General features: G+C 39.0%; 1 protein-coding gene across 2 annotated transcripts in view; it reads right to left on the bottom strand.

The window, feature by feature from the left end:
• The window catches only part of RHOBTB3 (Rho related BTB domain containing 3), a 54,855-nt gene that overhangs the window by 6,706 nt on the left and 20,172 nt on the right, over positions 1-27,977 (bottom strand). For both annotated transcript variants that reach the window (XM_043593970.1, XM_043593961.1), the window contains exons 6-11: positions 25,823-26,188; positions 18,568-18,680; positions 14,938-15,058; positions 10,323-10,496; positions 6,811-6,977; positions 1,703-1,799 (exon numbers count right to left, since the gene is read on the bottom strand). In XM_043593970.1, the coding sequence (XP_043449905.1) occupies positions 1,703-1,799; positions 6,811-6,977; positions 10,323-10,496; positions 14,938-15,058; positions 18,568-18,680; positions 25,823-26,188 (1,038 nt within the window). The remainder of the gene's footprint in view (positions 1-1,702; positions 1,800-6,810; positions 6,978-10,322; positions 10,497-14,937; positions 15,059-18,567; positions 18,681-25,822; positions 26,189-27,977) is intronic.

The following is a 27,977-nucleotide window of genomic DNA, read 5'->3' as shown; positions in this document are numbered from 1 at the left end:
CATCTTCTCACCTACCTTCTTAAAGCACACCCTGGAGTCCTGCTTCTCACTCTGCCAGGCAGTCATAACATACTTCACAGTCAATTGTATAAGTGATAAAATAAAAATTTATAACCCAACAGATTTATAGAGCACCTTTCTCCTAAGGTTGTTAATAGTACTCCCTTGTGTGGCATACTTCTATACAAGATAGTAAGTGGAAAACAATCTTATTCTTTTTTTTTTTTTTTACAAATGAAGGGGACCTACGGCAGAATAATGAAGGTGGTTCTAAAATCACAATGTTCACTCGTTTCATTTTGAAAGAACTTCTTAAAGAATAACTGTATAAGAATGTCCCCACTAACAGCAAGAAGCAGACTTTATCTTTATGAATGGAAGGGGTTTGTTTCTTTTTTGCACAAAGTATATGGTTAGTAAATCTCTATATTCTGCTTTAATTTATTATGTTGCCCCACTGCACTAATAGTTAAATTATATGTAAGAAGGCTCCCAATAGGTATACAGTGTTTGTCACCTAACTGAATACAGCTGCCAAAAATAGACTATGTGTTTCCTAGTTTCCTATACTGTGCAAGAAGCTGAAAGAAACCAGAGATTTTCAAACCTGTTAGCAGCAAATTATCTTTTACAAGTAAAACTTTATGGAAAACTCTAAGATATAAAAGCAGGGGCATCCAAGAAGTACAAATTCCAGCCTTCTCTTCTTCCTTCCCTCTTCCCTCAGCTACTTCCAGCTCTCTGCCCCCTCTTCAGAAAACCTTCAGGCATCTCCAAGGACACGTCCCTGTTTAGAGTTTGAAACTACTTAACTAGGTGATCTTTAATTTCCTTTGCCTTTTAACTTGATTATTCCTTGAGCCTATTCTAGGTAACATGAGCAAACCATTGGATCTAAACTGTCTACTCTGATGACTGTTCTGTTCTCATTTTCTTTTTTCTTATGCAGTACTCAGAAACTCACACTGTGATTGGTTTTAAAGTTTATAATTTATCTTACAGATCACATTATGTATACTCTCTGTTCAGTAAGTTTTGCAACATTTATCAACAAAAAAACCCTGTTATTCCCAAGTAATATAATGGATTCCTATATAGATATACTTAAATATAGATATCAGAACAATAGAACTGCTATAAACAGTAAATGATAGTTTCAATTCTTTCACAAGAAAAATTTTTGAAATCTGTACTATTTAAATTTTGCTTCTGACTTAGGTGATTAAAACCAAGATCTCGTTTATCACAGCCAAATACCACCTGAGGTCACCTTAGCTCTCTACTTCAGGAAAAAAAGGTGCATTTAAAAATGGATGGAGCTATAAAACAATCATTAGAAAACTTCTTGTGTAACACAGGTCAAGCTACTTATATAGCCAGCTGATTCTAAGTTAGAGAGTCCTCAATTACCACACTGTGTTTTTGTTTTTTGTTTTTTCTAAATAGGCTTCCACCCAGCACAGAGCCCAACATGTGGCTTGAACCCACCGCCCTGTGATCAAGACCTGAGCTGAGATCAAGAGTCAGATGCTTCACCAACTGAGCCACCCAGGAGCCCCTGCACCGCATATTTAGAGGACTATATGATGCTGACTTATTTTTTTTAACTTTTTGTTTTTTAACAGCTACAATTCCTACAAGTTATGTCTCAAATCTAAGAACAAAAACAGTTTTCTTTTCAAAACAGTAATTAGCAACCTACCTGAAAGATCCTGAAACTCAGGCTTTTGGCTGAAGATGAGGTAGTTCGTGGCGATGAAATGGAGCAGCCAGGTTGAGAGGCACTCGGAGTGGTGAAACTGCAAGAGAAATGGAGTGTGACACCATGCAGGGACCATGAACGCACACCAGGCGGGGAGCACAGTCTGCGACGAGAACCCCACTGGGAGCTCACTGTGTCCATGTTTCCGCCTACTCTGAGAGCAGAAAGGAAAGGGGGGGAATTGCCAACATGTAATCATAAAATTATAGCAGTGAAGACACCAAATCAAATGAACAACAAGCTCCAGTTGCTGGAGCGGCTAAACGTCTGAAGCAGGGGCACCTGCACCAGGAGTTAACAAGACTGGCTGAGGTTCCTGAGGATTTGGTTTAAGCTTTTAATCTAAGGTCACGGCCTTCACCAATTGCACTTCTGTCTGGGTTGCAGAGATAAGATTCTGGTTAGCAAAGGTACACACTTGGCCAAATATGAACCCGTGCACCTGAGGAGCAAACCAAAAAATAGTTTGTGAAGGAAATGTCATCAACCTAAAGTATGAGTTTCAACGTGTACATATGTCTCTGAGAAGGTTCTATATGAACAGTTGCTTCAAACTAGGATATACTGTAACAGTGAGCAGGATTTCCAGCATATTTCTCACTCTGAGTTTCAACAGCTAATGGAAGGAAAACTCGGAGCAACACAGCTACGACATCATCACCTTTGTGCCAGTCCAGTGAGATCCATCTAACCACTCAATTCAGATTACAGTAACTTGCTGGCAGACAGCTTTGATACAGGAGTATAGTTCTGTTTGTTATTACTGCAGTAAAATATATGTAACATAAAATTTACCATTTTAACCTTCTTTAAGGATACCAGAGGCATTAAGTGCATTCATGTTACTCTGCAACCGTCACCACTATCTATTTCCGGAATGTTTTTACCATCCCAAACTGAAACTCTGTACTCAGTAAATAGTAACTCCCCTTTTACCCCTGCCCCTAGTCCCTGGTAACCACTACTCTATTTTCTATGAATTTGACTATTCTAGGTACCTCATAAACACTGAATTAGACAGTAGTTAGGCTTTCTCTGTTTATTTTACTTAGAATAATGTCCTCAAGGTTCATCTATGTTGCAGCACGGATTAAAATTTCATACCTTTTTAAAGCTGAGTAATATTCCACCGTATGTCCATGCCACATTTTATTTATTCACTCATCTATTGATGGGCATTTAGGTTGTTCCCACCTTTATGCTAAATATAGCTCTTAAAAGGGAAGCTCAGGGGCGCCTGGGTGGCTCAGTCGGTTGAGCTTCCGACTTCGGCTCAGGTCATGATCTCACTGTCTGTGAGTTCGAGCCCCGCGTCGGGCTCTGTGCTGACAGCTCAGAGCCTGGAGCCTGCTTCAGATTCTGTATCTCCCTCTCTCTCTAACCCTCCCCTGCTCATGTTCTGTCTCAAAAATAAAATAAAAAACATTAAAAAAAATTTAAAAAAAAAGGGAAGCTCAAAAATATAAGCAATAAGTAATGAGAAATTGAAGAAAAATTTATAATCTCAAATCTTAAGGAGGAAACTCCAGTATTGCTCTTCTAAAAAGTTATAACGTGGGAATATTTTCACATGTAAACCCACAGGTCCCTCTCATTTTCATTATACAAAATCACAAATTCTGACACTTTGTGCAAGAAAGACACTTTAATTCAGCTATGACCACGTCACATTTTAACAATTTTTATTCACCTTATCTTTTAGCAAATGTGAGTGATCTCAAGGAGACAGAATAAGAATGTGCAGCTATTTTAACAGAAGCCAGCAGACTATCAGATGATTAACCCAGAGAAGATAACCCACAAATAAAAGTTCAGAAAATGACCTAAGGGCTGTGCCTTTAAACAGAACGAAGATCACTGAAATGAATAGCTGGCTATAAAAACATGGTTATAATGCAGAATTTTATTTTTGACCAAGATTTAAGATGTCACAATTGTAGGCTTTTAGCCAGAGACAGAATGCATTTCACTGTAAAAACTACTTTTCTGGAAAAATATGTGCTAGGTTTAAACTGCAATAAATAACAGAATAAAAATACTATAAGTCAAATGCTATAGCATTTAATAGTTCTGTGAAGAATAATAATGGTGGAGAAAACACCCAGAAACTCACGAGGAAAAGGCCAGAAACCAAACTGGTGGCCTAAAGCAGCCAAATATTAATGCATAGATCGTAAGTAAGATAAGGAGTTTAAAACTTTAAGATGAGAGTTAACAGGACTTCACAGGCATCACCAATGTTTGGCTAGATAGGATTTAAAAGGGAGTAGGGCTAAGGAGATCTTTACTTCAATTCAGAGAAATTAATCTGATTTAGGGAAAGAAGCTTCTTTTGTATTTTCGAGTCCAACTTGATGGATACTAACCTGAAGGTAGAATCATGGTAACGAACCCAGAAAGGTTAGAGAAGGCCAAGTAACAGAACACCAAACTGCTCCACCACATGGAAGGTATGAAGGACGCTTTCCTGATAAACACTACAAAACTAGCAGAGAGGATAACAGAGTGATCGGAAACCTTGCTTATTCAGAAAGCTACTCAAAGTCTAATTCTGCTAAAAGACAGTTTCCCCTTCTATTAGAGAAACAATGAAGCAAAGTTTAACTAAATTTTGACCAACAGTATGAACTGGTTGGTGAACTAAAGCCTCAAACTAGGAACTTCAAAGACAACTGAGCAAGAAAATTATCCTATTACCTTGGATTTGTAAATCGCCAAGTTAGGGACCAGAATAGAATAGACTAGAATAAAGGAAGACTGGTAAATGGAGACTTAATCCTAGAAAACAGAATAGTCTTCAGAAACAAAGAATAAAATTCCAAAGGAGTTGGTATCTTACACTTTTATTTTTATTTTCATTCTTTTTAACGTTTATTCATTTTTGAGAGACAGAGAGACAGTGTGAGTTGGGGAAGGGCAGAGAGAGGGAGACACAGAATCCAAATCGGGCTCCAGACTCTGGGCAGTCAGCTCAGCACCTGATGAGGGGCTCGAACCCACAAACTGTGAGATCATGGCCTGAGCTGAAGTCAGACGCTTAACCGACAGAGCCACTCAGGCACCTCTGGTATCTTACACTTTTAAAACTGAAGAGAAATAAGTAAAGATAATTACATAATCAAAACCACACAGTCATGGAAAAAATGTCTGACAAAACAATCATCAATGACACTGGTGAGGAAACATATACGTATGTGCATGTGTGCATGTGTTTGTGTGTGTTTGGGGGACGGAGGCACCTAAAAAATCCATGCAAGCATACAAGAAGTTCTTTGAACTAACAGGATACTACAAGATAAGGAAAGAGAAGCTCATGAGCATGTTTTTTGTCTCACAGACTTCTTAGAATAGTATGAAAATGACACACCAGAAATGAACTGAGGTTGTGAAAATACTAAAAAGGACAAAAGAGAATTTTTAAACTAAATCTAGAGGGTAGCTATTTATCCCACACTCAGTGTAAAGATTATTACAAAGATCAAAGTTACTCGGTGTTGTGGGGTTTTTTTCTTTTCTTTTTGTTTTGTTCTCTTTTACTTGCAATAGGAATTACTACCAAAGTCTACTCACTGGGCTAGAGACCCTTGCGGTGTTGGCAAGACTTGCCCTCACGCAGCATACTGCACTTGTGCATTCATCGGCCAGCCAACAGCCTCGGCCCCAAGCTCCAACCATATGCAAGAGTTTACTCGGTTTTGTAAATTCGTTTTTATTTTTAAAATTAACTACATACAATGTTGAGATTTGATTATGAAAGAAATGAACCCCAAAATCATTAAGGAGACAGTAAGATCCTTTAAATGAATTCCATCTATACCCAGAAATATACATGTTGCTTAAATGAATTCATCCCAACCTGGAGGCAAGCATTTAGCTGTCAGAGTCTGTCCTTGGCCCCATTATGTGGCTCCATTTTAGCAACCTGAAAACAAAGTGATTATATTTTTCTAATTTTGGATATCAAAACTGATAGGGATAGCCAATATGTTGTATGCCAGATAATATTTTACAACGTCCTGATAGTCTCCAAAGATGGGTCAGATATACTCCTGTAAAAGAGACCAGAAGGTTCAGCTCACTGTAAGTTCAATATATACCATTACATTCCATGACTGCTGTAAGCCCTACAAATCTCATAAGACAGGGGATAGAATGGTAGAATAACCAAGGGTAGGTTGACATGTCTGGATACATTTCTTACTCCTAGGAATAAAAGAGTTGGAATGAGGAAACAGCAGATTTCTGACTGTAACAGTATCTCCAAGTTCCAGAAGGAGATTTCAAAAAGGCAGACTGAGTTTGTTTATAGATCTGAGTTTATTTATAGATCATACTGTAGGATCTTTGTACCTGCAGTTATTCACAATTAGCTTAACTATGTAAACTCTGTTCCCTAGAATGTGTAGGAATACAGTCCTTAAAAACAAAATGGCTCTAAGCTTAGAAGCCAGAAAGTACAGTGTGCTGGAGTGACTGTCAACTGAAACATTTTTACTGAATATATTCATGATACCACGAGCCAGATCAACAAAAGGCATTTGCAAAGATTAATGAAGTAAACCAATACTTCCTACAAACAACTGGGAACTTCAAAACATGTCCCTGAAGTGGAAGGATGGATGAATGAACAAATAAATGAGTTTAGCCTAACCATCTCTATCAGTGTGTACAGACCAATTCTATCATTTGTCTTTCATGAACCCTAAGATGTGATTGGGTGAAATGCAATGTAAATTCCATTTCCTATAATGCCTATATGGCATAGTAAAGCAACATATTTAAATGACTCTAATAGAGGCTGCCATTCAGTTGAAACATTTCCTATCAGCAAATTCGACCTCCTTAGAAAAGGACTGTGCAAAAATCGTATGCTTCAAAATTGTCTAGCCACAGAAATTGCTGTGAGGGCACTTTACCCTCATTTCACCAAACTTCCAGACTAAGACAAACACTAATAAATCTCTCCATAAGCAGAAACATTTTTTAAGTATAATTTTTAGAAGATTTTTTTTTTTTAAACCAACAACCAGATGCATAGGGCCAATTACCTTGGCTTTCTTGAGCAGGTCAACTATATCCAGGTTCATGGACGCCAGTTCCCTGCTTGGCATGCTCTGCAGCTGTGTGATGATGAACAGCTCACAGATGTGCTGCAGTCTGGACACCTGATACATCTCAGCACAGATCAGAAGACACATAGCCTGAAAAATGCCAGCTGATGTGGGAAGGGAAATAAGAGAAAATGGACAATAAAGCCATTTCTTTTATGACCTGAAACGAAATAACAACAGGCAAACCACCACCAACAACAAAAAATGCTGACCGTATCATCCAATGCACAATAGAATGCACAGAAAAGCTTTGAGGGAGTGAGTCTGCATTATACACTATTATGCCATTTTATTTATTTTTTTAATTTTAAGATTTTGTTTTTAAGTAATCTCTGTGCCCAACACGGCTTGAACTCACAACACTGAGATCAAGAGTCCCACTCTCCACCCACTGAGTCAGCCAGGCACCCCTATTAGGCCGTTTTAAAAAAAAAAAAAATTAATTTAAGCCTTTACACTCCAGAGTGAATCTTTTCGATGTTTTTTTTGTTTGTTTTAAGTTTATTTATTTATTTTGAGAGAGAGCACAGGCAGGAGAAGGGCAGAGAGAGAGGGAGAGAGAGAATCTCAAACAGACTTCACACTGTCAGCGCAGAGCCCCCACAGGGCTCTATCCCAAGAACTGTGAGATCATGATCTGAGCTGAAATCAAGAGTTAGAAGCTTAACCAAATGAGCCATCCAGGCGCCCCCATTGTTTTTTTCGTTTTTTGTTTTTGTTTGTTTTTTTTAATTCTTCAGAGAAGGGGAATCTACAATTGCCCTTAATAACCAATTCTCAGGCTACTGTGTAATTCCTTCTGCTAGCTAAACTAAATCCTTGCAAATTTTTCCTCTCTTGCCTTTACTCCCAGGTTTGTTTGTTTATATTGTGGTAAAACAAACATATCATAAAATTTATCATTAACCATTTTAAAGTGTACGGCTCAGTGGCATTGAAGTACATCCACATTGTTATCTAACTATCATCATCATCCTTCTCTAGAACCTTTTTCTTCCCAAACCAAAACTTCGCACCCATTAAGCAATAACTCCCCATTTCCCCCTTCCCTTAGCCCCTGGAAATCACTCAGGTTATGCTATTTTAATTAATTATTAAAAAAAAATTTTTAATGTTTTTTTTTTTATTTTTGAGAGAGACACAGAGACAGAGTACGAACAGGGGAGTGGCAGGGAGAGAAAAGGAAACAGAATCCAAAGCAGGCTCCAGGCCCTGAGCTGTCAGCAAAGAGCCCGACATGGGGCTTGAACTCAGGAAACAAACCATGAGACCATGACGCTAGCTGAAGTCAGCACTTAACCAACTGAGCCACCTAGGTACTTCTTGTTATTATTGTTGTTTTTTAAACTCTTCCTTCTAAGTGATTTTTCAGGTAATTCTCTTTCTAACCCCTCCTTAAATTCCTCACATTGTTTTGTAGCTAGGAAACAAGAACACTGTGTATGATCAATACTTAACTTAGATTACCTTTCTTTCCCAATGCAAACATTTTAGTATCTGATCTGCTTTTTGACTATTCATTTTGACTCACTTTCCCCCCACACCTTTTACCGACTTTTAAAGTGCTTTGTCCTATAGTTGTTCGCACTTCTCTGAGCATTTTTGTAATTAGTAAGAGAAAACCTAAAATTTGAAGCTTTAATTACTCTAGTGGGAGGATGACTGAGAAACAAACTTTTCTTTTTTTTTTATTTATTTTTAAATTTTTTCTTTTTTAACGTTTATTTATTTTTGAGACAGAGAGAGACAGAGCATGAACGGGGGAGGGTCAGAGAGAGAGGGAGACACAGAATCTGAAACAGACTCCAGGCTCTGGGCGGTCAGCACAAAGCCCAACGCAGGGCTCGAACTCACGGACCGTGAGATCATGACCTGAGCCGAAGTCGGCCACTTAACCGACTGAGGCACCCAGGCGCCCCAAAATGAACTTTTCTTATTTTAAATGTGGGTCCAAGTTTTTATTTAATATACAAATTTGCCAGTACTAAAATAATGAAATAAACAATAACACACATTCTGATGAGAATTGATCTTTCCTTTTTATCAAGCAAAAATGATAAGCCAGTCTTTAACACTGACAGTAGCAACTATAACTGGCTCCAAAGTACTGTACAGCTCGCTGCAAGACCAGAATTAATTCAGTTAAAAAAAGGAATTTTCTGGGGCGCCTGGGTGGCTCATTTGGGTGAACATTGGACTTCGGCTCAGGTCATAGTCTCAAGGTTTGTGAGCTGGATTCCCATGTCGGGTTCTGGGCTGACACCTCAGAGCCTGGAGTCTGCTTCAGATTCTGTGTCTTCCCCTCTCTCTCTCTCTCTCTGCCCCTCCTCCACTTGTTCTCTCTAAAAAATAAACAAACATTAAATTTTTTTTTTTCTTTTTAAAAAAGGAATTTTCTTTTTTTATCTTCTAAACCTTTCACTAGAGGGCTCATGACTTGTTTAAAACTTAAGAGATTTTAATAACACACTGGGAAATCTTCCAAATCTAAAAATGAAAGCAATAAATCTGAAGAGAGGGATGGTCTGAAATGTGTGTTTTCTTTTTATCTTCACTAGGCCAGGTTCTGTTATCAAGGTCACGGGCTCCTGAATGAAGTAAACCACCAGAGATTTGCTCTGGTCCTGTTTGTGGTGGGAGCCATCTGGTGGCCAGAGGATGAAGACTAATTAAAGGGGCTTCCTGCATCCCAAGGCTCTAGGCCTTTTGAAAGGATTTTGCAATTTCTCCAAGGACCCCCTCCCCTCTACTTCCCCCCCACCCACCACCACAGCTGGAAAAAACCTACAAGATCTGTTCCAACCTGCAGCTGCCAAAGATGATTAGTTCTTAGACAAATACAGTCTTAAGTCAGTGAGTAGGGAAATAAATCCTATAGTCCACTAGGCATCCTAAACATCTTAGATAAAGTTTTTGGACAAGTTAGCTTAAGGAGAATATGACTTTAAAAGTCAGAAGAAGGCCTTAAAAAAAAACCCACATTCTCTGGGCCACAGATAACTAAGGGGGGGGGTGTCTCAGAATATCCAAAGTCCTTGAAAGTGCCTCAATCAGAAGTTAGAGCCATAAAAGCAACTACCTAACCCTCTTCTCTTTATGGAAGGATAGTCCTCCAAGGAGCTCTCTGTCCCAATCTATAGAATTAGAGTGGTCACTGGGAACCATCAGACACCTCCATTTCTAGGGTGCCCACAGCACACTATTGGTGCTGGCTGGGACTTACGCCTGAGTCTGAAAGCCTGAAAGAGGTATCCAACCACTGCTCCTCCACCTGAGCTGACTGAAAACTGACTGTTATCCCAACACCACCTCCACCTGATTAGCACATCCCATGATGTCAACTCTGATAAGTCTTACACAAAAACAAATTTCACAGAATGCAATTTATCAAAATGAGTGACAAGGAAATAAAGAATTAGGAGATATTACTCGATATTTATACTGCTCACCTGGGCAACAGGAGTCTGTGTATAGATATTCTAAGAATGACAAGAAAGTCTCTTTGGAAACTCCATAAACTGGAATCAGAACACTCTTTGCTTCCATGTAATTCCCATTAAACATAGCTGCCATCACTTCACAACGGGCCACCAGGATGGCCCTGTGGGCTGGCACTGTTGTACCTGCAAGGTTCAAAGGGGAAACAAAGTTAAGTTACATAAACTTGCAGAATTCTTAGTCTAGCAATTGTCCTTTTGATGACAGTGGTATTGCATTAAGCACAGCTAAGCTGATGTCAGAAAGCAAATTTTGGGGAGATGACCAGCATCAACCAGAAATGTTTTAGTTTTTATCTGAAAAACAAAGAGTTCAAAAATGACTTTGAAACCAACAATTAGAAGACAGGAAATTAAGACTGGCAATTATTTGCTACTTAGTTCATATTTTCTGAAGACAGAAACACTGACATGAAATATTTTGCTTCCTATTTTTATAATGAAACATGTATCCTTTGCAATTGGCTTGAAATACCATCACCCATTCTTACCCGTGTGCCTCCCAAGAAAACACTGCCATTGCCCGTCTTGGACACACTCAAAGAGCAGGTCCTGGCCAGGCTTCCCCTTATCAGAAACAAGAAACTGTAGAAAGTGAACTATCCCTCGGCTTAAGCAGTCCATGTGTTACATACAGCAAATATGGTGAGGGGATCTTTTATGGAGTCAAAGGGAGCATTTCAGACCTTCTGGAAGACTTGGGATGGGAATGACCTAGTCCCCAGGTGTCTCTCCAGGGTACCACCTCCTCAGGGAAGAGTGCTGCTTCTGGGAGAACTGGAGCTCCTTTAACTTTTAAAGGCCCCTCAGCCCATACCCTTCACTGAAGCTCAGGAGACTACACCGGCTCTCTAATGAAAGCCTGCTAAGGTCTGCAGCTACTGTGCCACCACACCAAGGCAGCACCAGATGGCACGTGGGTGGAGAAGCACTTGTCACCACTCCCACCACCTTAGAAGACCACGAATCCACAGCAGCCTTCAGTTCAGTCTAGATCAGCTTCACACACCATTTCTGAGCAGCCACCATGAGCCAATCACCGTGTTAAGTATTAAAGATACAAAGATGAGGAAGACAAAACTACCCTGCTTTCGGGCAGTCAAGCTTTTAGTTTGGTGCAAGACACCACAGCCGGTGTGAATGAGGAAGACTTCGAAAAAGTATGAGCCAAACCACTCCACTCTGCCCAAGAGTCTTCGCCTATACCTCCTTAAAGTCTCCTACCTCTCAGGAGCATATATTCTTCTCTAAAATATTTATAATGATTGGATTACTCAGCCTCTTCAGGTCCAAGCAAAACACCTTCAGGTTCAGAAAAGAAGGGAAGAGTTCCACCTAAGCCCAGTGACTTTCTCCAAAGTCAGTACGATTCACAAACAATGCCCACCATTGCCAATTCTGAGCTCAGTGCTTAGAGCTATGATTTGCACAAATGCACCTCCCACGGGAGCAGGGAGAAGAGGCTACATAATAGTGAGCATTGCTACCGGGCCATCACACACCTGCTAGCAGGCATCATCCCCTCTTTGCTCCTTCCCTTCCCTGCCCTTTTGCCATTAGGCGGCCTGTGTCCACCGATGGGTGGTTTCCACGATTAAGCATGCTGGAGAGCGCTGTACACAGCAATTGACAAAGAATTCAAACAGGTAATACAATTGGACTTGTAATTCTAAGGTTTAAAAATATTAAGTAGTGAACTATTGAAGAAAAAGAGAAGGAAAATGAGAAGCATTGCTTAATTTTATAGCCTGTTATTTGGCTTGAGAGGAGGGATTTAAGATTGACCAAAAATGCCAAGTGGACAGGAGATGGGGAAAGAATTTGATAAGCAACCTTGTAATTTTAACAGAAATGTTCCATTGACAATATAGTTCCAACAGAGTTACAAAACTAGCAACAAAACACTCATTAAAGCATTTTCAGCCCATTTCAAGCTCGGAATTTGGTTTGGAAAACCGTTATATCTCCAGTTAAGAAAACCACAACTTCTGTTTCTCACCTTTTCAAACTACTGTTCGGTATTATAAATTGTTCTATTGTGAAACTGTAACACTATACCTCAGTACAGTCACATTTTTCAACATAGTATATAAGCTGTATAAATATAGAAACACTGTATAAAATATGCTGAATGAACACAATCCAGGGCTTTTATACCAACCAGCAGTAAGATAAAGCTGAAGAATTAAAGGAGAAAAAAAGCATCAATTTTCTAGTTAAAAGATAAACATGTTCTTTGAAAATATCAAGGCCTAAAGTAACTTTTCTTTTGTAGTATTTAATTTCTGTTAGTTTTAGACTTAAAAAAATTTTTTTTAATGTTTATTTATTTTGAGCACGAGTAGGGGAGGGGCAGAGAGAGAGGGAGACACAGAATCTGAAGAAGGCTCCAGGCTCTGAGCTGTCAGCACAGAGCCGGACTCGGGGCTCAAACTCATGAACCGTGAGATCATGACCTGAGCCAAAGTAGGACACTCAATCAACTGAACCACCCAGGATCCCCAAAACTTTTTTTTAAGAAAGAATGTTTAAGACCGAAATAAAATTTAAAATCCCAAGTTTTCTAATAACGCAGATTATCAAAGATCTTTGTTTTTATTATATATTAAAATAAAATCCTACATTTGTCATACCTTCTTCACATTACTTTCCAGGTTTTAAAAACCAAATGTTCAGAATGTTTCTGTTTTACTATGAAAACAGGAAACTTGCCTAGGACAAGAGAGACTTAGAGTATGTACCATCTGGCCTTTAAATATACCTTTATAATAATGCACCATCTCAATCCTCATGACTGCTCTACCAGGTAGAAATGAGTATCCCCATGTTATAGGCAAGGAAACAAGAGACCAGATATAAAGTAAAGCAGCCACACCAATATGGCAAATATGCACCCATGCAAGATCCCAACCGGGTCTTTCTAGTCCTGACCACTACCCCCTCCACAAGCTTAGCACTAAAAATGACCTTTTAGAACCTTATGGTTTACCTTCATCACTCTGGAAACGAAAAGACTTAACGATGCAAGCCACGTTAAGTGACTGCCCTAAGAACACACTCTTGTGGGAATGCAGAGCCAAGGCTAAAGCTCGAGTTGCAGACCTCAGGTTCAGCCTTTCTCCAGAGGGGACAACACTGCTCCCTTCTGCACGCTAGAGCTCCCCTCCTCAAACTCTTCAGAAGCTAAACTTGCCTCTCCTCCCACAGGTGGCCAGATGGCAGAGAAGCTGTTGGTAGACCCTGCTTCCACTCATACCTGCTTGTCTCAGCTCCTGGCTCCTTGGGAGGCCTTGGTTTTTGAGCTGATGAGAGACAAAGGACAGCCCAGGAGCTGAGCATCAGCACAGCCCACAGCGGGCCCTCCCGCACCCAGCCTCCACATAGGTAGGGGCCATGGGCAGATGCCCACAAAAGGGTTAGGAGGTAGAATTGTGAGAGAAAAGCAAGAGACTATAAGGAGAAAGAATTCTCCACATCATTGCTTATTTCTTTTCTCTTAACATATGTTTTCATATGTTGCATATTCCCTTCGAACATCTTTTCGGTGGGTTACATTAACATGATGTTTGGTGTGAAGGCTTCCTAGGCAAATTATAAGCAAATGCGGTCTCTTGTTAGCTTCCTCCCCCCCAAATCATTCTTTATGTATTTCAAGGTCACTCTTATTGTCCCATTCTCAATGTCTCATCTCACATTTCAAACAGCACTGACTGTAGCTTATCTGAAGGCACTTGGGAAAGTTTCCAATTCTGCCTTGGCCAGTGGCCAAAGTTAAAATGAATCTTTCTGGGGGAAAATTTTAAAAGGCAAGTGACTATTAGCTGCCATCCATTTCTATCATAAAATTAGCATCATATCTTGCTTTTAGTAATAGCCCACCTGAAGTTCTATTTAATACATCTGGAAACAACCCCTAGCCTTCTTGCACAGTTAAAGGTACCTGACTCTTCATTTTTATGATTAAGCTTTTAATCTACTCAAGTGGCAAAATCATCCAAGCGAATAATCAATAATGGGCATTAAAACAGCTTACCGTTATTAAAATTAGGCAGCATTACTTTCCTACAGAGATAAAAAGCAACTCTCAGTTGCTCTGGTGATAATTCTCAGAGTACTATGACGAATAAGTGTAGCAATATCTACCAATGCCTAATGTAAGCTGGGCATGGCCCTCAATGCACAGTTAGTTCCTTTTGCTCAAATAAAAAGAACCGAACCAGTTACAGGTAATACAATGTAAAGGGGGCTGGTTTCAGGTGACTCAAGAAGTAGCATCTTAAAGAAATGAACAGACAAAAATACACAATGAGGTGATATTACAATTCACTCCATTGCACACTGGTCCCTAAATGTTAATGAAGCATGTGTTAAGGGTAAAAAAAAAAGTGGAAAATATAATTTTCTTTCACTTCCCTAGATTCTGCTGCAATTCAAACAGTACTAATCTATATCTGCATTACAGAATAGTCATTTCTTCATCTAAAATATTCAAAGCTGAAATAGAGAGTTAGGTAAGAAAATAAGGAATAAAAACAAGTAATGAACTTTGCAAAAAAATTAGCCATACCTTGTATTTCAAAGACAACATCAGCAAGCATTGGTTTATTAAGGAAAAACTTCAGGGAAGTGTTATAAAACCACAGAGGTTTTCTGGCTTGATAAGTTTTGCAATTCCTTAGACAATTTATCTATAAAGGAAGACAAAAAAAAAAAGGAAATGTACAATATGCTTTGGTAATATATATAGGTTGGTTAGAGAATCTGGAAAACTGTACTGAAATGTCTGAAGAAATAAGGATTACCTAGTCTACGGCATCTCTGATCATAGCTGTCAGGGGAACTTGCCCTCAAGTATGGCATGTGCTACATGAGAATAAGCCCTGTGCAGTATTCTTAGCAGTGAGTGAACCGGCTAAATGAAAACTCACTTCGCTGGCTGAGACACGTGGGGTCCCAAATCCATGCAGGCCTCTGTTACCTGGGAAACAGACAACAGTCCAACCTCCTATGAATGCCTAGTAAAATATGTTTACATACAACCTGTGTGTTTGTTCACTTTAAGAAGGTACATACACAAAAATCTGTTTGTAATTTAAAAGAATACACATTTCCCCCATCAAATCATGTCCTACTAGGATCAACATTAAAATACCTGAGAGTAATGAATAGGTTCATCTCCATCTTAATGTATAATCTTATAATCCTAAGTGTCTTTCTACCCACAGCTGGGACTCCTGGAATCTAGAAAAGGTTGCCTGGATCTCCTATCCAGAGTTCCAGAGAACCTCTTCCATGACTACACCTATCTGCACTCTCACATCTGCTTGCTCTAGATGGTGGCCTCCAATAATAGTGGTCATGTGACTTAGCAGTCTCCAACCCGTCTCTAGCCTCCACCTAGGATTTAGCGCTTGGTTTACCTTTCTGTAATCTTTCAGACATTTCTTTGTTCCAACCCCAGAATTCGAGAGCCAGCCCCTCTCCCCTCACCCTCCACCCATTTTCCTTGCTGAATCTCAGAACCTCTGGTTGGCTATCTAGGGAATACAGAAAGCTTTATCCCTAAGAAATAACCAAGCATACAACTGGAACAATAAGAATAAATGATACCTAGTCTCCGTTGTGGATTAATCCACTATGGTGGGAAGTTAAAATCTTTGGTAAGAGGAAAACAAAAATATTATCCTTACTCACAAGGAGAAAGAAAACACTCCAGAATGATTTCCACTAGCAAGGCAGAGAAGCAAAACAGGATCATACAAATCCTAGTCTTATAAAGTCTATTCTCAGATTCTACATACAACATACCTTAATACATATCTAAGGAATTGGTGGAGAGAATTCAGGGAGAGCCACACACAAAGCAGAGCAAGTCAGAGAGCATCAAAGAATTTGGTAACTAGCAAGGGCTTTAGAAATCATAATTTATCCCTCATTGTAAGAAAGTCCTGAGGAGACATGCTTAAAGCCAGGGATAATTTATGGCCAACTCACAATTTAAATGTACATTTCCTGATTCCTAATTCTGGAATATATTTCTGTGTTGTACTCAGTTAATGAGAGAGACCCTGACCCCGGAAAAGCACAAGAAGAAAGCACAGAACTCCTCTCTCCTCCTGTGCAAAGGAGGAAATTTAGTTCAATATCATGGAATCCCATAGTCCCCAGCCTCCTCTTCCCCAACAATTTTTTTTTTTTTTTTTTTTTTTTTTTTACCTCATTACTCAAAGCAATGACTGTGTTCAGAATCACACCCAAGGAAAGGCTTGGGTTTAGAACAAAAGGCAACACTTCTGTCCTAAACATTCATATAAAGATTATAAGTCTATGTATCATAAATAATATGTAGATGTATATTATATATGGATGGATGGAGATAGATAACAGATAGATAGGTAGATAGATAGATAATCTTATAAGCAGATTCCTGTGTGATCAATGCCTTGAATTTGAAGAAAAAAATATTGAAGGATAGTTGTTTGGACAGAACACTGATAAACGTATTATACATTTTCACTAGTCTATAAACAAGTAATCTAGAGAAATTTTGAAAAACAGAATATAGCTTTATGCGCACATTTCTACAAAAGTGTTAGTTGGGTTAGACTGCAAGAGCTACCACTCTGCCATACCCTTGTAGAATTGGACAGCTTCTGTATACCAGCTTCAGTGTGTTATTGAAACAAGAAAAGTCTTGCTCCTTAATTCCATGTTACTTCATTTACAAATTTTTTTCCCCAACTCAATAAGCCAGGAATCTTCATTAAAAGCTAGTACAGTTTTAAAATCTTAACTTAAAAAATAAAATATTAACTTAAAACATCATTAACTTAGGTTATAGAATTGACAGTCATCTGTATAAAAAAATTAAAGGAATATTTTTTCTTACATTTTTTCTTATATTTTCTTACATTTCTTCCATTTAACATTTCTTCCATTTCTTACATTTACATGTCTATATTCTGCTAGGCATTGCACATACTTACCAAAAGGTAAGTATAAAAATATCTACTGTAGCCAATTTGTTTATCACAGAATCTGAAATAAGAATACACTGGCTAAATTTTATAATGTAGTTGTCTCAAAATAAATTTATTTTTTTTTTATTTTTTTTATTTTTTTTTTTAATTTTTTTTTTTCAACGTTTATTTATTTTTGGGACAGAGAGAGACAGAGCATGAACGAGGGAGCGGCAGAGAGAGAGGGAGACACAGAATCGGAAACAGGCTCCAGGCTCTGAGCCATCAGCCCAGAGCCCGACGCGGGGCTCAAACCCGCGGACCGCGAGATCGTGACCTGGCTGAAGTCGGACGCTTAACCGACTGCGCCACCCAGGCACCCCAATAAATTTATTTTTGAAGCCCTTCAGACTCTTTACAGTCTAAGTGACTGGAGTTTTAACATGCACATGTTTATGACTTGTTACAAAGTCTACATTTTATAACCTTTGACTTATCATTTTAAACCTGTACAAGATGAGAAACAAATCCCTAACTGTCCACCTGATCAAAGAGGTTTCTTAGGACTCTTGAAAAGGGTACACAGGGGTGCCTGGGTGGCGCAGTCGGTTAAGCGTCCGACTTCAGCCAGGTCACGATCTCTCGGTCCATGAGTTCGAGCCCCGCGTCAGGCTCTGGGCTGATGGCTCGGAGCCTGGAGCCTGTTTCCGATTCTGTGTCTCCCTCTCTCTCTGCCCCTCCCCCGTTCATGCTCTGTCTCTCTCTGTCCCCCAAAAAATAAATAAACGTTGAAAAAAAAAATTTAAAAAAAAAAAGAAAAGGGTACACAAAGAAACAGCCTTGCTCCAGAAAACGATCTGGACTTAAATTCTGAGAAGTGAGAAAGCATTCCCTTTAACAAGCTTAACTGTAACCAGACAAATTCAACAGCACTTCATTCTTGACATAGATTGCATATTCCTGGAGCTCTAGGGAAATGTTTCAGAGGATGGAATTCACAAGTCAACATTTTAAAGACATGACTCACACATATTCTAATTCTTATATGAATTAAAATCTGAGATAGTGAGAAATAATACAAGTTTGTGTTTAAAATATTTAATGGCAAAAACAGATTCAAGAAAAACATATTTATATGTTATTGACTCTTCTAATGACTCAATATTATATTATCATAGTATATCTGTTAAAATTCAGAGAACATCAAGGTAAACTGATTTGCAATAAAGTAGTTTTACCTTTCCTGGTGTTTTCAAAATGCATTTAACTTTCTCGATTACATTTGAAACATCCCCAGAATCTTTCAATTTCTTCCTGATATCTTCTTCCAATTCTTCCCACTGAAAAGCACCTATAAACAAATTAATATATGTTGGATTTTTAGGTAAAAACAGGAAGTACAGAAAGTAAATCTCTTATTAGATACCAATATTCCTTCTTTATTTAGTATTTTCTTTTAATTTTTCTTTGCCAAATATATATCCTTGTAATTATACTAATACATTTAAACAGTTCTCACATTAAAAAAAAAAAAATCAGTTTGCCTTCCCCTAAAGTATTTCTCTAAACCTGAAGTCTTCCTCCCTAAACAGCTGCCACCTCTTTGTAATAGACAGTCAGCTAAAAATGACAGTAATGGCCAGAATATCATTGGCCATCACAAGTAGTCCTTGCTACACTCAAATTATTTACTTGCTCTAAGTAAGAAAGCAGAGGTGTTTGTTTTTTTTCCAAGATTGAATTAAATCATACTAATCATGGACAGCACTGACTACCATCAGGTAGAAGAATAAGCAGTAGGAACAGAATGCATTCAAAAGGTCTCACACATTGTCAGGGTCAGATAAGGATGTTCTATAGCCAACTCTACAGAACCAACCCGAAGAAGGGAGGTAAATAACGACCTGATGAGCTATATGACCATGGCACTGGAGCAAAATCACTGCACTTCGTCCCTCCTCCCCTTGTCCTCACCCCAACCCACTTCCAAGCTATCTCTCCCTAGGCTCATTTCACATCTGTCTCACACTGTTAGCCCCTTTCCTCTGTATGTTACAAAACTCCTGTGTGATGGTCAGCGAAAGTTCACCTTTCTCTAAGCACCCTCTTGCTTGGCTTATAGCAGCCTCCTAACCAGCGTACCTACTCCTCCTTGGCTTTGTCCACACTGAATTGATCCCAATGCTCAATGCCAGTAAGTTTCTAAAAGTATGATTCTGATGATGATATCTGAAGAGATTACTCCCATCTATCCCTGACTTACAGAAAGTCCTAACTCCTTAAAATATAGTTCACCCAGGTGTAGTGAGGGCGAGCATAGTTGGGAGACTCAGGCTCCGGTTCTCTCTCTGCCATTACTGGTGTGACTTTAAGCAACTCATTTCACCTCTAAGTAACTCAAAACCCTTTTCTATCAGTTCTTAATCTATTTCTTCTGATGTTTCCCTTTATGTATCCAGAACTTCGCCAGATGCCTTCATAGACATTAGGGATGGGGAGAGCACATGATAGACATTTATTGAAGCAGTGAGATTGGGCAATTGCAGCCAGCCTGAACAACCAGATCCAAGCTGCTCTGAAGAGTCAATTGGTAGTCCGATGGCTCCCAGGCGTCACTCCAGTCAACCTCTGTGGCACTTGGCACTCTTGAGTATCTTTAAACTTCTCCTCACCTGACCTTCAGCATTACTACAGTGTATCCTGAGGAGAGGGGAAGGGGGAAGGAGAGCCCTGATCAGGGCCTTCCGCTACCTCTGTGGTGTAAAGACTCCTACCATGGCCACACTCAAGCCACCAACATGGAATCACAGAACACGAACCTGGGAATAAACATAATCGGCTCTCATGAGCTGGTGCCAGCCAGCTCCAGCTCATCACTGCTTCTTCCTACCTTTCATGCTCTTTTTCTGACTTCACTGTCAGCTCCCCTTCCTCTTCAGATTCCCAAAGGTATGCTGTCTAGAAAAGCCCATGGTTTTTTTTTTTTTGTTTTAATTTTTCTGCACTAAGGATTTTTAAATTTAAGGTCACATACTCTTTCAAAATCTGATAAATTCTTTGGACTATCTCTCTAGAAAATTTCCCACGCACACATAAAAATTACAACCCACCTTAAAATGTTAGAAGAAGAAGAACCTCTGAGAAGCCAACGGACCCCACTTCAGAATGATTTACTCTATGCCAGTGATTCTCAACTATAGCTGTGTATTACATTTACCTGGAGATCTTTCATAAAATATCATTGAGGAAGTCTCATTCCCAGACCAATTAAATTAGAATTTCTGGGGCTGGGGCCCAGATATCTTAAGAGCGCCCCAGGTGATTTTGAGGTGCACTGAGCGCGGGCCGTCACTATCTCTTCCTTTAAACATTTCATTCATTACTAAAACCCAGGATCAGTGGTATGCAGAAATAGTGGGTAATTTTTACTGTCTAAACTCGTGCATGCTAAAGGAGAACACACATATTATCTCTTAAAAATAAACTGTATTAACTAATGAATACTTACACAGTGTCTCCATTCAGAATATTATCTGAGAGAAGGCAAGAATAAGTCTAAATATATGGGGTTATTAGTAGGTAAATCCCTATAGGCCACTCATTTGTCTAAGAATAGACACAGAAGGATCCAATAACTAAAAATGAAAGTAATAGTTCACAGGGCACTCTAAAGATTGGGCTGTTCTTACAATTAGAAATGCTAATCAAGTCATTTTTGACACGTTTTTGTTCAAATAAAGCAATAATCCTTATACCGGGAGTTTTCTTTGCTTTTTTTTTAATTGTGGTGAAAACACTTAATGTATCTATCCTTTTGACAGAATTTTAAGTGTACAGTATTGTTAACAATAGCCATGATATTGTACAGCAGAGATCTAGAAACTATTCATCTTGCATAACTGACTGGGATTTTCTATTTAGTTGACCTCTCAGAGCACTGATTGACTTAGGTTCTTAGAGAACATGATATACTCGTGCATGCAAGCTGTATTTTTAGGCAGTGCAGAAAAGAGCATACCACGGAAGAATTCCAAGAGCTAGGATACCAGGCAAGCTGAAGATGAAAGCTTGTTTCCACACGTTCATTTTCTCTGGCAGCACTTCAGTAAGTGATGTGAAATTCTAAGGGCCATCTGTGGTACGAAGAGCTCAAAGCAAAATTCTTGAGGTCCTTACATATATTTCAATTCCTAACCATCTGAAACTGCGTGAGTCAGGACTTTGCAAGCATAAAGACTATCAAGTATTGTAAGAATGTCAGAACTGTATGCCAATACAGGATTCTGGGTCGATGAAGACCCAGAAACCGCTGGCCTCGCTCCTTCTCTTTGAGTATTAGTCTTTCAGAACTTATCCAGAGTTAGCTGTTATCCAACAGAAAATTAACATCTGCAAAACACATACTTTTACTGTGTCTATTTATTTAAAAATTTGATTAGAATAAACTGGAGCCTTCTGTTAACCAGACTATTAAACAGATCCCTCCTAAATAGAGGACCCATATGTCCGTGGTGACACAACACACACAAAATTTCAAATTCCTAAAGATTAAAAAGAAGTGTGTCATTTAGAGAGAAGACATTCTTTGTAATTTTGTTTCTTAAAAACAAAAGAAGCAGGAGATAGATTTAATATGGTTTTTCAGTCCTTGTTTACTCAGGGCAAATATTCCTGAGCTGTCTGTGTCACGGAGTTCTGCCTCCACATTAGCAACCCAACAGACACATGTACAAATGGCTGCTGTCTTCACTGTCCACCCAACAGAACTAGCGGGTAGGCCAGGGCTTCTGTGAGGAAACCATTGCCTAACTGGGTCTTAAAACTTGTGATCGGTTCCAAAGTTTTAAAATGCTCAACAACAGGGGCGCCTGGGTGGCTCAGTCGGTTGAGCGGCCGACTTCGGCTCAGGTCATGATTTCGCGATCTGTGAGTTCGAGCCCCGCATCGGGCTCTGTGCTGACATCTCAGAGCCTGGAGCCTGTTTCGGATCCTGTGTCTCCCTCTCTCTGACCCTCCCCTGTTCATGCTCTGTCTCTCTCTGTCTCAAAAATAAATAAACGTTAAAAAAAATTTTAAAAAAAATGCTCAACAACAGCAGCAAGAAAAACAAGCAAAACAAAAACCCCCATAAACCTGTCCTCTTTACTGAAGTCTCAAAAAAAAAAAAAAGTAGGCTTAAACTTTTTCTTTGATTTGATAAAAAATATTTTCTAGGGGCGCCTGGGTGGCTCAGTTGGTTGAGAGACCGACTTTGGCTCAGGTCGTGATCTCATGGTTTGTGAGTTCGAGCCCCGCATCGGGCTCTGTGCTGACAGCTCAGAGCCTGGAGCCTGCCTCTGATTCTGTGTCTCCCTCTCTCTCTGCCCCTCCCTCACTCATGCTCTGTCTCTCTCTGTCTCAGAAATAAATAAACATTAAAAAAAATTTTTTTTTAAATAAAAATAAAAAAAAATATTTTCTAAATAAACAGTAAAATATGCACAAAGGCCAGAGGATGAAACAAAATACCAGGGTTTAGACATTTGAAATAGGAATTTGGTTGATTTTTTTTCTCTTAACAAGTGTTCTCCATTTTTCAAAATTGTCTTTACAAATACAGCCTTAATGTCTTTTTAAACATAATTTAAACATAATGTAACTTTTGCTTGAGTCAGAGGTTATACTCTATAAATAAAGAATAGGTCACAGGCACCTGCTGAAGCATTTAGTTTTGCTTCTCCCCAAAGCATCAGGATCTCCCTGCAGCCCCAGGTCAATGGTCTGTGGCCCAGCTCTTACCTGACAGCACCTCTTCTCTGAGCCTTGACATACAAGGAGAGAACAGAGCAGAAATGCAACATGTTGGTGTCAGGTTAGGAGGCCTGTGCACTGACTGGGTTGAGGGCTTGTAGCTTAGCAAGCTCTCCCCGCCACAACTAAGGGCAAGGGCTACAACACGGCGCTGACAGCTCCAGCTCTGAAGAGCTCACATCAGTCAGTGCGCCTGACCCCATTTTGACTTGGTGCCCTCAGACTGATAACTGGGCTCCTCCCCTGGGCCCTGGACTGAATGCCAGGCTCTTAGCCCCTGGCTGTGGCCGGCACTCAGTTCTTCCAAGAGCAGGTGTTGCAGCTGCTTAGAGTCCAAAGCACTAGCACTACCTGGGAGACTGTGTGAAACGCAGAATCTCATGCCTCACCCCCTGGGCCTACTGAATCAGAATAGACGCATGAACAAGATCCCCAGCTGACCTGCATGCATATTAAGTTTGAAAAGCACTGCTCCAAATGATAGACAAGCACCAACCACATAGTATCAGAGTAATGACCTTCCTGAGGTTGATCTCCAGAGCAATGGAGCTGCTTTACTAAACTCCTGTCTAGCCTGCTCTATTCCATCTCTATCACCAGAGATGAGTTTGCCCAAACCCAGTCTGATCATGTTTAAAATTCTAGAACAGCTTCTACAGGTAGCTTCCACCTAGCTTGCCAGCCTCGTCTCCTGCACACCTTCACCTCGTACGCTATGCTCCAGCCATAGGAAACTGTGTGTGGTTCCTGGAAAATAGCAGTTCCTAAAGATTACATTTTCCTTAATGTGTGTTTCCCAACACATTAATTTATCTCAAATAGCATCAGAGTGAATACATAAGGGGACTGAGGGATGGAAGAAACTTTTTTCTTTCCCTTTTTTTTTCCATCTGCATGTATTAATTTTGCAATTTAAAAAAACAAGTAGGTTCTGTCACTGGAGACACAACAAGCCCTCTTACCGCTACCTTATCAAAGAGGATATAACTGACTTCAAAGTATTAATGTGCCTTCAAAAGTATTCAATAGATACTGTAGTAAACTTGCTGAATAATTCAACAGTAACATCATCGAAACGCAAAGCCAAACACTTCCTTCATAGTTCTCTAAACATCATGAAAGACATTTTTTTTTCTTTTACCATGTAAACATTTTGGATTTTCAGAATTAGCCTTAAATTCTGAACTGTGAGACTCAAAGTTTAAACATAAAAGTCTGTAGTAGTAAATGACATCTTTAGTCTGGTTTATCCATGTGATGCTTCACAAGCCACTAGAGTCTACTCATTAATTCACCCAACACTTACCCTGCCGCACTGAAGGCACTGGCTCTGTAGGAGTGGTTATTTACGCCTTTGCCAAGCCAATATTCACTAAACAATGGTTTAATTAAGACCTATCATTACCATTCTACTTTTATTTTATTTTATTTTATTTATTTCTTATTTATTTTTTTATATGTGAGAGAGACAGAGAGACAGAGCACAAGCAGGGGAGAGGCAGAGAGATGGAGACAGAATCTGAAGCAGGCTCCAGGCTCCAAGTTGTCACCACAGAGCCCAATGCAGGGCTCTAATTCACAAACTGTGCAATCATGACCTGAGACTAAGTCAGACACTTAACCTACTGAGCCACCCAAGTGCCCCAAAACTTTTTAAAAAAGTAATCTCTACACCCAACATGGGACTTAAACTCATGACCCTAAGATCAAGAGTCACATACTCTACTGACATTCAGCCAGCCAGCCATCCCCATATATGTACATTTTAATCCACTTAAATCTTCATGCTGCAACTGTACTTTTCAAAACCATTGATTTTTATTTTAACTTAGAAAATTATATAACCACAGCCCAAATGAAAAAAAATAAAATCTTATTTTAACATCAATTATTTTACATCAATTCTTTTCCATTCTTATATGGGATATTTAGATATGACACCTTCAATTCATTGACTAAAATGACTCAAATAAAACTTCTATTTTTTAAAAATATAGTTGCTACAGCATTTAAAAGGAGAAGAAAAATAATTGATAAGCTCAATCCTAAAAAGATTAAGTACACAGAAGAAAAAGTAAAACCTAACATAGTCAAAGTTGGGGCTCCTGGCTGGCTCAGTCGGTGAAGGATGTGACTTTTGATGTTGGGGTTGTGAGTTCAAGCCCCACATTGGGTGTACAGATTACTTAAAAATAAAATAGTTAAAGTGGATCAGATCTCAGCTTTAACTTTAGATACTGTTTCTAGTTCCTAAACTGAATGTAAGGACCCTGCTAATTTCTCTCAATGCCCTCCAAAATCTAACAGTAAAACAGAAAAGGGAATTAATGGTCAGGTTTTAAGATGCAGAGATTTATTTCCATTCATACTTTGAAAATTTTATTTCTTTAAATTTAAACTAGATAAAAAAACTCTTGTATTTTCACATTTTAGATATTAAAAAAAAATACTACCATACCTGCTCAGTAGGAAAAGAAATTACTATTTTCACAAGTAGATTTAAAACCAAGGCAAATAAACTTATAAGGAAGATGGAAAGTGTGGACCAATTCCTGTATATAAAGTAGATACTCTTTTATGTATAATCCTTACCTCAGATGGTAGAAAGAAGAGAAATGTGAAACTAACCAATACACCTGAGGACCACAGGCACACTTCATTTCAAATCTTACAAGAATGTACCAGAACCACTTAACAAAGTACCTGAATAAATGAAGCGCAGAATGTCCGATAAACAAGAACAGAAGAGGGCGTCTTTAACGATGACACGTAATGGTGGGTTGCCTGGAGAATCCTGGCTAGCACCTGGAAATGCAGTATCTCTGTTTATGGCAAAGAGGTCCTGGGTGGTACGGATGATACTGGAATCCTGAATGTCAGCGGGACTCTTCACATTGAAAAGCAGCATGAAAACATGGCTTACGGCACAGAGAACAATCTTGTGGGCCTCGGCAACTTCCTTTAAATCTGGGTTGTAAAATACCACGTCCACACACTGGCAGCAGAACAGCAAATTATTTAAATCAGAGTTATAATGCGATGCTTCAGCCTTTAAGACAGGCATTTTTTCTATTTCAAAAAAGAAAACAAATATGATAAATTATTCTTTAGGTCTATAGACCCAAACATCTCAGGTTCCTTTTAAACACAACAAAAGAATTCTTTTTAATATTATTAAGTTGAACCATATGAAATTGCCAACATATGGCCATTTTTGACCTATGAAAACAGCAATTGTATTTAACTTAACCTAATTATAAATATATATAAATTAATTATTCTGAGTTAATAGTCACAGAAATATCGTAATTTTTATAGTGCAAGTGAAAATTGTACTAAATGCCATAAACAGCAATAAAATAGTACTTCTCACTATTTGTGTGTCCCCAAATAAGCTATTTCAACAAATACTGAATTTTAGTATGTTGGTAGTTAATCTTTACTTTATCCAAATAAAAAATTCAAACAAATTACTGAGTAAGTTCTGAAGAACCTAACCCACATTTATAGTCATTTTCCTCTCGTGGTTGGAAATGGAAGGGAAGGAAATTGTTCAACTTAAAATGTCACCTCTCAAGGCCAAAGCTCAGAGTCTTAGACTCCATTGTCTGAAACCATCTTGACCATTTTATTTTGATCCTAAAATTAAATATTTTTTTCTTCCTGGTAAAACAAGAACCAGCTTTTTCCTCTCAGCACACCTGAGGTAAAGTGCTGGCTAGACTTCCCCATTTCCAAAAAAAAGGATGTAATCTTCCATTCCCTAGTGTGATCACTAACAAAGATTAGCCCTCGGTCAATTCAGAATATCCCTACAGAGGATCACACCCTAGGCCCTCATCACAGACTCAAACTATAGAATGTCTGCTGTCTAGCTTTTATCCAAAGCTGAGCCAAGGAAAGTGTTATCTGGAAAGTGTTGTCTGAAGGATATGCAGTCTTCTCAATCAGAATTCAAACTTCTTTAGTAATGAAAATTTTTTCCTCTAAAGCAAAGCTCCAGTCTATAAAACAGATAATAACAAGGTAATTTGGTGGCTAGGCTCTTCCTGAACTATACCCCACTCATCCTTCTCTCCACTGCCTAAGGCACCTTCACAGACCTTTCATGGCTAAGAGCAATCTGAAAGCCACTTGCCCCAGAGCCCAGGATCAATCCTTAGAACAAGTCAGCATCAGAAGGAATGCTCAGGGTGATACCTAACAGAAGGGCACAGGGACAGCTGAGGCTGCATTTACAGACACTTCTGAAGGCCCTGTCTACTAGGTCACCTACTGCCCCCAGCACTGCCCCCAGTGGAGACCCACATGAGAAATTTCTTTTAGTGCTAAATGGCATGAAATGCTTTGCTTTCTCAGAGGAACTTTGCTTTTCTCAGAGGATCTGCTTTGAATAATAAGAATGAAGAAATCATCTATCTATCTACATTGTTTATTTGGCTATTCCCCACCCATCTTCTCATCCAGAAAGTATTTAAAGCAGCAAGCTTGCTACATAACAATGTCTCCTCTCACTTTGCACACCAGGAAGTTCAAAGCAAATGTGTATCACTCATGATTTATATATCTGCATGTGTGTAAAAACCCAGAATTGACTTCCCGTACTAATTTATTATTTTCTTGATTTTTAATTTATATTGATTTATTTAACAAATACTTATCAAGTACCTGCTTTTTAAAACAATATCCATAACAAATTGATCTCACAGAGTACTATTATATTATTTCTATCACAAAATTAGGCAAAAAATTTGGGGCATCTGGGTGGCTCAGTCAGTTAAGCATCTGACTCTTGATTTCGGCTGAGGTCATGGTCTCACAGTTTGTGAGTTTGAGCCCCACACTGAGTTCTGCACTG

The sequence above is a fragment of the Prionailurus bengalensis genome, chromosome A1 (assembly GCF_016509475.1).
Source record: "Prionailurus bengalensis isolate Pbe53 chromosome A1, Fcat_Pben_1.1_paternal_pri, whole genome shotgun sequence".
Taxonomy (NCBI): Eukaryota; Metazoa; Chordata; class Mammalia; order Carnivora; family Felidae; genus Prionailurus; species Prionailurus bengalensis.
This window is presented reverse-complemented; position numbering and strand designations above follow the sequence as displayed.